The following is a 12,356-nucleotide window of genomic DNA, read 5'->3' as shown; positions in this document are numbered from 1 at the left end:
CTGCAGAACATGCATTCACCAATCCTGAAATGACTTCATCACTTGAAGCTGTAAGATAACCAATCCGATAGAGGAAGAAACCAAAAAGCAGAAGCAAGGAACCAATGAACCAAAAACTGCAGCAGCAGCAGCCTGGACCCTGAGCAAATAAAGGAACTGTGCTTTGAGCAAGGGCAGAGAGGGAATCCATCATCCACAGCACAGCCACTGCTTCCCAACTGCACCGTCATCTCACCAGGGTCTTTCAGCTTGGCCATTTTTTTTTCAAGCTTCAAGTTTTTTTAACTCTATGGAAACGTCACCTGTACTCTTCTGTTGCAAGTTTATTTTTTGTTATGTCGATGGAAAAAAAAATAATCTCCTTCCCCTTGTATCAGGAAAGTGTGGTTTCCAGATTTAAACCTGGCACCTGGATTGCAAAGGGAAGGAAGGTTTTATCCGGGTTTGAATGAAAATATGTGCAGATGAATTTATGAAGGGCACAGTAAAAGAATCTGAGGAGAAGGACGAGGGGGGACATGATAGCAGTGTTCCAATATCTCAGGGGCTGCCACAAAGAAGAGGGAGTCAAGCTATTCTCCAAAGTGCCTGAAGGGAGGAGAAGAAGCAACGGATGGAAACTGATCAAGGAGAGAAGCAACCTAGAACTGAGGAGAAACTTCTTGACAGTTAGAACAATTAACCAGTGGAACATCCTGCCTCCAGAAGTTGTGAATGCTCCAACACTGGAAGTTTTTAAGAAGAGACTGGACAGCCATTTGTCTGAAATGGTGTAGGGTTTCCTGCCTGAGCAGGGGGTTGGACTAGATGACCTCCAAGGTCCCTTCCAACTTTATTATTACTATTATTACTATATTATTATGGATCATCGCACAGTCAGCCAGATGTTCAGACTGGATTTGGCATTTTGTCTACCTATCGAGTCCTTACCCAGGACCTGGGATAGGCAGATGTAGATGTTTGATGGTATTACAGGTATCGTCGCAGGATGGAAGCAGTTCCTAATAAGGCCGCCTTTTGCAATTGACTAATAGCAAATTTGTCAATGCCAATGGTGTTCAAGTGGTGCTCCAGTTGTTTTGGGATTGCACCCAAGGAGCCTATGACTATTGGTACTACCCTTGCTTGCTTTTGCCACAGTCTTTCTATTTCTATTTGTAGGTCTTTGTATTTTGTTATCTTCTCCAGTTCTTTCTCTTCTATTCTGCTGTCTCCAGGCACTGCCACGTCCACTATTCAGACTTTATTATTATTATTATCGATCATCGCACAGTCAGCCAGATGTTCAGACTGGATTTGGCATTTTGTCTACCTATCGAGTCCTTACCCAGGACCTGGGATAGGCAGATGTGGATGTTTGATGGTATTACAGATATCGTCGCAGGATGGAAGCAGTTCCTAATAAGGCCGCCTTTTGCAATTGACTAATAGCGAATTTGTCAATGCCAATGGTGTTCAAGTGGTGCTCCAGTTGTTTTGGGATTGCACCCAAGGAGCCTATGACTATTGGTACTACCCTTGCTTGCTTTTGCCACAGTCTTTCTATTTCTATTTGTAGGTCTTTGTATTTTGTTATCTTCTCCAGTTCTTTCTCTTCTATTCTGCTATCTCCAGGCACTGCCACGTCCACTATCCAGACTTTTTTGTCTTTCTTATCGACAATTGTTAAGTCTGGGGTGTTATGTTGCAGGTGCTTGTCTGTTTGAATTCTGAAGTCCCAGAGCAGTTTAATTTTATCATTTTCTATGACTTTCTCTATTTTATGATCCCACCAGTTTTTGCTTACAGGCAAATGATATTTTTTGCAGATCTTCCAATGCACCATTGTTGCTACTTTGTCATGCCGCTGCTTGTAATCAGTCTGTGCAATCTTCTTGCAACAGCTTACCAAGTGGTCCACTGTTTCTTCAGCTTCTTTGCATAGGCGGCACTTACTGTCTGTTGCTGTCTTCTCAATTTTGACTTTGTATGCATTTGTCCTTAAGGCTTGGTCTTGTGCAGCCAGAATTAGTCCCTCGGTCTCTTTCTTCAATTTTCCTGCTCTTAGCCATTGCCAGGTTTTATTATTATCTGCTTTCCCAGCTATTTTTTTCATGTATTGGCCATGTAGTGCTTTGTCTTCCCATGCCTCTATTCTGTTCTTCATTTGGTCTTTCTTGTAGGCCAGTTTGGTCTCTCCAGTAGTTAGTAAGCCTTCCTGATATACTAATTTCAGTGCATCTTCATCATTGTTCTTCAGATATTCTTCCAAAGCCATTTTTTCTTCTTCAACCATCTGATGTACTTGTAGCATTCCACGCCCACCTATTTGCCTTGGTAGATAAAGTCTATCAATGTCACTGCGTGGATGAAGGGCATGATTCATTGTCATTATTTTTCTGGTCTGCCTATCCATTGCTTTTAGTTCTGCTTGAGTCCAGTCCACTATTCCAGCTGTGTACCTAATGACTGGGATTGCCCAGGTGTTGATTGCCTTTATGGTATTTCCTCCATTGAGTTTGGATTTTAAGATCTTCTTCACTCTCTTGATGTATTCACCTCTAATCTTTTTCTTGACTTCAGTGTGCTTGATGTTGTCAGCTTGAAGGATACCCAAGTATTTGTAGTACTCTTCCTCATCCAGACTCTTAATGTTATTTTCGTGGGGCATCTTGATTCCTTCAGTTTTCATTATTTTTCCTTGTTTGATAGTAAGTGTGGCACATTTGTCCAAGCCAAACTCCATTACAATATCTTGGCTATATATACGGACAGTGTTGAGCAGCGATTCTATTTCAGATGATGTTTTTCCATACAGCTTCAGATCATCCATATAAAGGAGGTGGGATAGTCTGGCAGATGTTTTTGATGTTTGATAGCCATGTCCTGAGTTATTCAGTATTGTTGACAGAGGAAACAGTGCAATAACAAATAGTAATGGTGATAATGAATCTCCTTGAAATATTCCTCTCTTGATATTAACCTCTCCCAGCTCTCACCATTGATCTGCAACTGTGTCTTCCATTGTGCCATCGATCTTTGCACAAATTTTCTGATGTTTCTACTGACTCCTGTTATTTCTAGGCACTTTATTATCCAATCATGTGGCAGAGAGTCAAATGCCTTTTTGTAGTCAATCCATGCCACATTCAGGTTGGTCTTCCTTCTCTTGCAGTTTTCCAAGATCATTTTGTCTATTAGGAGTTGATCTTTTGTTCCTCTGCTATTGGGGCGGTTTCCTTTCTGCTCAGGTGGAAAGAGATTGTTTTCAACTAGATGCTGTTGCACTGCATCAGCTACTACACCAGTTAGTAATTTGAAAGTTGTTGGTAAGCAGGTAATTGGCCTGTAGTTACCTGGTGTTGCCCCTTTTGCTGGATTTTTCATTATTAGGTAGGTTTTCCCAGTTGTTAGCCACTTTTCAATTTCTCCTCCTTGTAGTATATTGTTGAACTGCTTGGCAATGATGGGTGTATAACAGTTAGATTTTTCAACCAAAACCCATGCAGTTCATCTTCACCTGGTGCTGACCAATTTTTGATTTTCTTTGCTCTTTTTTCTACCATTTTTGTTGTTATTACTAGTTCTTTCATTTCAACTTCTGTTTTATTTGCATCCACCTCTTTTAACCAAGCCGCATCCTTGTTGTATTTCTTTGGGTTATCCCATATCTGCTTCCAGAACTGCACTGTTTCTTCCTTGTCAGGTACTGACTGATTCCTTGCAGTTTCTCCATTGATGGATTGGTAGAAACGTTTCTGATTGGATTGAAATTGGAGGTTCTGCCTATAGTTTGCAATTCGAGCTTCATATCTACTGATTTTCCTGGCTATAGCTGTTATTTGTTGCTTTATTATTTCCAGTGCTTCCTTGATCTTCCTTGTTTCTAAGTGGTATTTCTTGATTAGGTATTCTTTGGTCTTCTTGTTCTTCAGCTTCTTTTCTTTCATCTGTTCTAGCTTGCTTGCATGTGATCTTAACTTGCTGATCTTATTTTCTAGTCTAACCTTCCATTTTTCTGGTGCACTGTTTGTTTGTTTTTCTTCTTTGTTGATTTTGCATCCCAGGTATTCTGTTATAACTGCAGCTGTGCTGTACATTAGTTGGTTTGTTTCTTGCAGTGAATTGGTGCTTATACTTGATATTGCAGTATTTGCATCTTTTAATGCTTGTGCTAGCTGTTTCTTTGGAACAAGCTTCAATGCAGGTAGCCTTATTCTGTTGTTTTTGTGCTGTTCTAGATGCTCAGTTATTCTTTGTTTCAATTCTTTTATTTCTTTAGTTAGAGGGTTTTTGTTCTTCCTGAGGTAGAGGTGCCTGGTTTCCAAATGAGAACAGTTGTATATCTCTGCTAGATTCCTTCACTGCCACCTCCCCCTGGTTTGCCTCTACATTCTGAATTACTTCTGGTAAGGCTTTGATTTCTTTGCCCTGGGTAAACCTTTGCAGTTCGTCCAATTCTGTTTCTGTGAATACTTTATTTCGTGTTATAAATCGGCGTTGATCTGCTAGTCTCTGTTCTGTTATTTCTGATTCTGGATGTTGTTCTTTCCAGAATTGGTGCATTCGTTTTAGATATCCTCGTCTTGTTGGACTTGATCTGTAGTAACAGATCATTATTTCTTTGTTTTCCATCACTGTGTATCTGCGACGGGTAAACACCTTTTCTTCCAGTAGTTCTGCAGCTGCTGGCCCTGGTTGCTCAGCCAACAGTCCTGAGTCCTGTAACCCATTTTTCACCAGATATCCAGGAACTCCAATATCTAGTGCGGACCTTGTTAACCGGGCGACGTCCGAGCCGGTATGGCATTCTGAAATTTACGTCTCACCATATTTTTTATGGAGAGACACTCTTTGTCTGACTCCTCTGATGAGACCTGTCCAGTATGGTTGAACCTCTGCATAGCTCTCATCTTCCTCAGAGTACACAAGCCCCACAACCACGTCAAGGTAGTGCCTCACTGGGGGTTATTATTATTATTATTATTATTATTATTATTATTATTATTATTATTATTATTATTATGGATCATCGCACAGTCAGCCAGATGTTCAGACTTGGCATGGTACTGCCCTCGCTTGCTTTTGCCAGTCTTTCTATATTATTATTGTTATTGTTGTTTTGTTGTTGTTGTTGTTGTTGTTGTTGTTGTTATTATTATTATTATTATTATTATTATTATTATTATTATTATTATGGATCATCGCACAGTCAGCCAGAGGTTCAGACTGGATTTGGCATTTTGTCTACCTATCGAGTCCTTACCCAGGACCTGGGATAGGCAGATGTGGATGTTTGATGGTGTTACAGGTATCGTCGCAGGATGGAAGCAGTTCCTAATAAGGCCGCCTTTTGCAATTGACTAATAGCGAATTTGTCAATGCCAATGGTGTTCAAGTGGTGCTCCAGTTGTTTTGGGATTGCACCCAAGGAGCCTATTACTATTGGTACTACCCTTGCTTGCTTTTGCCACAGTCTTTCTATTTCTATTTGTAGGTCTTTGTATTTTGTTATCTTCTCCAGTTCTTTCTCTCTATTCTGCTGTCTCCAGGCACTGCCACGTCCACTATTCAGACTTTATTATTATTATTATTATATTATTATTATTATTATTATTATTATTATTATTATTATTATTATTATTATTATTATTATGGATCATCGCACAGTCAGCCAGATGTTCAGACTTGGCATGGTACTGCCCTCGCTTGCTTTTGCCAGTCTTTCTATTTCTATTTGTAGGTCTTTGTATTTTGTTATCTTCTCCAGTTCTTTCTCGTCTATTTATTATTAGGTCATAAGCTGGGCTGAACCAGCAACCACTTTATGTGGATTACCCATCATGTGAATTAATAAAACGACCATTCGGACACATTTTTTAACACATCAATCTGGGGGAGGAGATCAGATAGAAGGGTCTTCCCAGTGGCAAGCTACATTCATAAGCATCCAATCGTCTGTAAGCCTATCGGCTTTACTAAACTCGTCCGGCTGATAGTGCCTGACTCTGAACTTCTAGCATTGCGAATAAGCTAACATTGCAACTTAGATCGGCGTCCTTCGGCATGCAAATGATCTTGCTGTACCCTAAACTACAAATAGTCCATTGGACTCCAAGTCCAATCACGCAGCAGAGCCGCCCGCTGTCCCGCCCGCAGTCCCTTGCAAGCAAAATACCAGCCTGGTTGCCGTCTCACCTCGGCCCCTGACAGGAAAGGGTGGGTCGTCCCCGTGATAGCCAGGTAATTCTCATTTCCCCCAGGGAACTTAGGAGAGAAAGGAAAACATCAGTCAATCAGCTTCTCTTCCCTTATCTTAAACCAGAAACACAACAGGAGCGGCTGTGATAAAGCCACAACATTTGTACAGCTAGAGTTTATGAAACCTATTGCAGTTTTAGAACTGTTTCCTGCCCCCAAGAATGAATTCACTGTATTTTTCTCAAAAGGGGGGGGGGGTGTCAGACTGTCATGGAGGGTTTTTCATAACCGGTGTAAATTGGTACACTAAGACAGGGGGCTCCAAAGTTGGCAAACATTCAGACTTGCGGACTTCCAACTCCCAGAATTCCTCAGTTAGCTATGCTGACCGAGGAATTCTGGGAGCTGAAGTCCCCCCCCACCGCCCCAAATCTTAAAAGTTGCCAAATTTGCACTAAGAGACAAAGGCAACAATCAGACACGAGGTTGAGCCACACTATGATTTGTATGGCTTTGGCAACACGTGAGCCCAACTGTCTTGGTCTAGATCAGTGGTTCTCAACCGCGACCCCCCAACCGGTCATAAGTCGAGGACTACTCAACTGGTGCAGCACTGTTTGCAGAGTGGGACTTTTGGCGGGCTCAGCAGGGCAGAGACAGCCTGGACAATTCCTATTGGCTTTCAAAAGCCAATAGAATAAAAGGGAGTAGCACAGCTAAGGAAAAGAGGGAAAAAATGGCGGGCTGCGTTGTTTGGTGACCCCCGTGAAATGGTCATTCGACCCCAAATGGGGTCCTGACCCACAGGTTGAGAAGCACTGGTCTAGATTACAGAGGTAGGCAACCTTGGCTCTTTTATGACTTGTGGACTTCAACTCCCAGAATCCCTGAGTTTCAGCATGGCTGGTTCAGCAATTCTGGGTATTGAAGTCCACGAGTCATAAAAGAGCCAAGGTTGCCTACCCCGGTCTAGAAGTCCAACCCTCTGATTTAGCCTGACAGGTGAGCCTACTGACCTATTCAACAAACCTTGTTTACCAATATGATGACAGTCTGATGGGGAACACAGCCAGCGCCCGGCATAGGATCATTGACAATTGAATGTGAAAACGATAATCTAAAGGTTGAATCATTACAACGGGACCAAAATTGCCATGATTCAGCCTTCAGACCACTTCTGACATCTCTTGCCTGGATGATTGAGAATCTTCACCAAAAGATACTCCTTTGTTAACTGTCTTCGAATCGCTTGGAAAATGTAAGTCATGAAACATCACAGAGCAGAGTTAATATGGATTCTCTACTCACAGCCTGGCTGGGTCAGGTTTACATACAAAGGCCGTGCCACAAAGTGTTTCTCTTTATGACAAGCCTTGGGGCAATGTTGCAATGTTGGAAAGTTTGACTGGGCCAGGAAGGGCTTGATATTTTTTTGTGGAGGTAGGGGATAGAAATATCATAAATTAAGCAAAAATTCCAGAAATCCAGAGCAAAGGAGGGAAAAAAAACAGTTGTTGAGGTGAAAGCGTGTATGTGAAGCTTGCTATAGCGTTTCCATTGCTAATGTCAGCAGCCCAAGCAGCTTTTCAAAACCCAGTAGCAGAGACAGGTCCTGTTACTGATTCAGAAAAAGTGGCAGCAGGATGAAACCTCCCCTTGGAAGCGCCATTGGCGCATAATCCCATTGCAAGATATTCCTTCAGCAGGTTGCCAGTCTTTCAAAGACCCAGAGCTAAACATAGAGCCCCTCGGCGTGCAGTTAGGAAGTTTCAAATCCGCTGCAGTAAAAAAAGAAGGGTGGAAAAAAAAAGCAGAGCAAGAAACGACCACAGTCGGCAGAAGCAGGTAAGTGTTTAACTGTTGAACCATCTTGCAACCAGCAATGTTCACATGCCTTTTGCGACCTGGAGTTCCTTGCACGTTAAGAAGTAACACCCAGTTTTCATGACAATTTATCTTATTTGGGCAATGCAACTGCACTTATTATGCAGGCCAGACATATTCTAGAGCAGACCTGGGCGCTTTACGACCCCTGAGTCACATCCATCCCTTTGGCTGTCCCTGTCTGGACCACGTGGCTTGATTTTATTTTGAAGGTGAATATTTTTTTTTCAATTTATGTATGTGCGTGCAGGCCTATGCACCTTCACAGTCCTTTTAGTTCAGCCCTCCACAACAGTGCCAGTCTCTCATGTGGTTCTTGGGAAAATTAATTTCCCACCTCTGTTCTGTTGCCATGTTTCTCAACCTTGACAGCTTCTAATTGTATGAACGTCAACCAGAAATTGAAGTTTATACATCCAAGTTCCCAATGTTGAGAAATACTGCTCCACAGTAACATGAACTGTGCTTCACTAACATGTTCCATTTCAGCATGGCTTCATTGAAGATCATAGATGTGCAAGGGCCCCAGGTAGACTGGGGTTCATAACTCCTCCCTCTCTGCAAAAGGTGACATACAGGCTCTGGGACAAATGTGTAACAAAAGTCTACCATGTGTTAAAGGAGAATAAACAATGAAACACTCCATTGTGTGTAGAACACCTCCTGGGGATTAACATAAACCACAGTGATTTCCCACACACAGAGTTGAGTGCTATCCATCCTAACCTAGGAAGAAAAAAGATCCATGAACAAAATCCATCCAATTTCTCTTGCCCAACAGGAAACTGTAAAGCATAAGCATAAAATACCCAGTGTTCGATCTAAATACCCAATCATCCTGGAAGCAATATTACAGCAGGTCTATAAAAGATCCCAAAGGATTGCAGACATGTTCATACAGAAAGTGAGCTCCTTCTTAACCATTGTCAGAAAATTCCATAGGACAGCGGTTCTCAACCTGTGGGTCGTGACCCCATTTGGGGTCGAACGACCATTTCACAGGGGTCGCCAAACAACGCGATCCGCCATTTTTTTCGTCAGCCGGTGCAGGGGGCGGCGCTGCGCATGCGCACCGTGCAGGGGGCAGTACAGGAGGCGGCGGCGCGCGTGTGTGCCGCGCATGCGCGCCACCTGCTTATGACCGGGGTCGCCGTATAAAAAGGTTGAGAACCACTGCCATAGGAGTTTTACCCTAATTGCATTGTAACCTAAAAAAATTATACATAGCTTTAGGACAGGGGTGTCAAACTGCTGGCCTGCAGGCCGGATGCGCCATGGCGAAACCGCGCCAACCCCATTGCCAGCAATAGAAAAAAAGTCCCGATACGTCGCAACACGTCACGTGACATTGTGAGTTTGACACCCCGCTTTAGGAGGAAAAAATGGCCAGAGCTGAAAACCATTGAATTTTAATAATGCCAAGGCTTTCTGTTTGATAATTATTAACGGGGAACTAAAAATTTCACATACTCAGTCCATAATTATTATCTTTCAATAATAATGTATAGGCTGGCTTCTCTCCCATAGCATATGATTAAGCTATGCCTGGTTCCTGAACATGTTGTTCTTATTCTGTGTTTGTTTACATCTAGTATTTTTCATGCTGATCCCGTCACATTTTTCAGGATAATTTTTTTTCCCTCTCATTATCTTTTGCACTTTCTGGCCATGCTCTGACCCATGCTCCTTTGATGTTTTATATCCCCAATGTATAAATAAGGAGGCCATTAGCCTCTCAGAACTAATACAGGTAGTCCTTGACTTACAAGTTTGTTTAGTGACCGTTCGGAGTTAAAACAGCACTGGGAAAAAGTGACTTATGACCAATTTTCACATTTAAGGACCTTTGCAGCATCCCCATGGTCATGTGATCAAAATTCAGATGCTTGGCAACTGGCATGTATTTAGGATGGTTGCAGTGTCCCGGATCACGTGATCACCTTTTATGACCTTCTGACAATCAAAGTCAATGGGAAAGCCAGATTCACTTAACAACGTTACTAATTTAACAAGTGTAGTGATTCATTTAATCAATGTGGCAAGGAATGTCATAAAATAGGGCAAAACTCACTTAGCAACATCAATTTTGGGCTCAACGGTGGTCATAAGTCAAGGACTACCTGTACTACCGTCGCATCCTGATATTTTAGCCTTCAAAATCCGAGATACCTGGAGCAGGCAGGTGGAAGCTATAACAGAGCCAAACAAGGCACTCCTCATAGCTGTGACAGCCGTTGTCTTCCACGTCACCCTAATGTTCTAGTTCAAGCAAGTCAAACTCGCAACGTCACATGACGTCGCATGACTTTTTCCTCATTGCCGGCAATGGGGTGGGTGCAGTTTCAGCGTGACGCATCCGGCCCGCAGGCCGGCAGTTTGACATACCTGTCCTAGTTTGTCAGACACAGTGAACTCTAATATATAGATCCACACGGCCTTGATGGACACATGTTCATACGATGAAGGGAACACAAGCAGTGGCAAGAGTTATCCCAAAGGTGTTTTCTCACAAGGCAACTGGACTGTTTTTTTTTTTTCTCTGAACATGTTTCACTTCTCATCCAAGAAGCTTCTTCAGCTCTGACTGGGATGGTGGGGAATGGAAGGATTTATACTCCTTGCAGACAGCTGGTCGTTTGCATTCTTTTAGAGAGTCATTGAGGTCACCTGGAAGTTTAGTGTGTCCTCAGGGTCACCTGAGTAGTGCAAATATGTGGGGAGGATGGCTGGAGGATGTTTTTGCCCTGTGTGCCTTCACGTTGAAGACAGGCACAGGCTGTTAGGGATGAAGCTGTGTTGTCTGCATCTCAGACTGAAGCGCAAATGGTTCCTGTAGTCAGCTCCACACCCATTTGTACCACTCGGGTGACCCTGACCACACAGATAAACCTCCAGGTCAGTGGTTCTCAACCTGTGGGTCGGGACCCCATTTGGGGTTGAACGACCATTTCACGGGGGTCGCCAAACAACGCAGTCCGCCATTTCCCCCCCCCCCTTTTTCTTAGCTGTGCTACTCCCTTTTATTCTATTGGCTTTTGAAAGCCAATAGAATAGACTCTCTTGAATAGAGTCTAATTCTATTGGCTTTCAAAAGCCAATAGGAATTGTCCAGGCTGTCTCTGCCCTGCTGAGCCCGCCAAAAGTCCCATTCTGCACACGGTGCTGCACCAGTTGAGTAGTCCTCGACTTACGACCGGTTGAGTAGTCCTCGACTTACGACCGGTTGTGGGGGGGTCGCGGCATTAAAAAGGTTGAGAACCACTGCTCCAGGTGGCCTCAGGGACTCTCTTAAAGAATGACCAGCTGTCTGCAAGGAGTATAAATCCTTCCATTCTCCCACCATCCATTCAGAGCTGAAGAAGCTTCTTGGATGAGAAGCGAAACGTCTTCAAAGAAAAAGAAGGAAGTCCAGTTGCCTCTCAAAAAAGCCCCTTTGGGACAACCAGGACGTGGATGGCGGAGAATCTCCACTGACGATGGGAAGAGCATAACCCGTTTTCCCCACCCGCACCCCCCAACGGCATCTTGCCAATCCCTCCGTCTCGGGAGCCCAGCTGCCCGGATTGTCTCAAGAGGGGCGGCTGAGGAGCATTGGAGTTGTAGTCCCGCATCCTCGGAGAGGGAGGGGAACGTCGGGAAGGGCTGGGAAAGAGCAAGCCGAGGCCCCGAGGGGAACCCTCGGCTTCCCTTTATGCCAGCCCCTCCATCCCAGACCCACGCCCGAGCCCCTTCTCCTCGGCAGCCACAAAGGGCAGCCTCCCGCCCCACGGCGGACAGCCGTTAACACGCCGCCGCCGCCGCCCCCCCCCCCACGGCTCGGTCCCTCACCTCCATGGCCGCCGCTTCGGAGCCGCGACGAAGAGGGGGAGACCCCACCAGCCTCTCCCCCTCCCCTCCTGCTTTCTCCCTCCAGGCTCTCAGACCGGAACCGGAATGGATTCCGCCCACAGCCAGGCGACGGCCGAGGTCGCGTCACTTCCGCCCCACGTTGCCGCCCCCTTCAGGGAAAGGAGTCGGGTAGTCTGAGTTGGGGGGGCGGGAAAGCGGGAGGAACTGAGGGAGAAGGTCTCCCCCCAGGTTGTAAAGTTCACCTCAGGCGCTCCCCACCCCGCCCCGCCCGCCGAAGCCGTTAAGGCGGCGAGGGCTCGAGCCGGAAGCGGCTCCCAGGCCTCGTGGGGCAGTGAAGAGGACACGGTAGAGCGGCCCCCGCGTTCGAGGCTGAGGGAGGGAAAAGCCGGCGGAAGTCTTTCCGGATGTGACGTCAAACCCGGAGCCTTTCTCTCCCCCCGCCA

At 44.7% G+C, this 12,356-nt stretch overlaps 1 protein-coding gene across 2 annotated transcripts in view; it reads right to left on the bottom strand.

Moving 5' to 3' along the window:
* TOX4 (TOX high mobility group box family member 4) overlaps positions 1-12,257 on the bottom strand; it is a 42,239-nt gene extending 29,982 nt beyond the window's left edge. The window contains exons 1-2 of one of the 2 annotated variants that reach the window (XM_039327795.1): positions 11,893-12,252; positions 6,178-6,246 (exon numbers count right to left, since the gene is read on the bottom strand). In XM_039327795.1, the coding sequence (XP_039183729.1) occupies positions 6,178-6,246; positions 11,893-11,898 (75 nt within the window). In that variant the 5' untranslated portion in view covers positions 11,899-12,252. Of the gene's footprint in view, positions 1-6,177; positions 6,247-11,892 lie in introns of both variants that reach the window. The other variant, XM_039327796.1, reaches the window with a different exon arrangement.
* Positions 12,258-12,356: the final 99 nt, after the last annotated feature.

This window comes from Crotalus tigris, unplaced genomic scaffold, assembly GCF_016545835.1.
Source record: "Crotalus tigris isolate CLP2741 ecotype Arizona unplaced genomic scaffold, ASM1654583v1 scf7180000024367.1024689, whole genome shotgun sequence".
NCBI classification, from domain to species: domain Eukaryota; kingdom Metazoa; phylum Chordata; class Lepidosauria; order Squamata; family Viperidae; genus Crotalus; species Crotalus tigris.
Note: the sequence above shows the minus strand (reverse complement) of the source record. Positions and strands in the feature narration are given on the sequence as shown.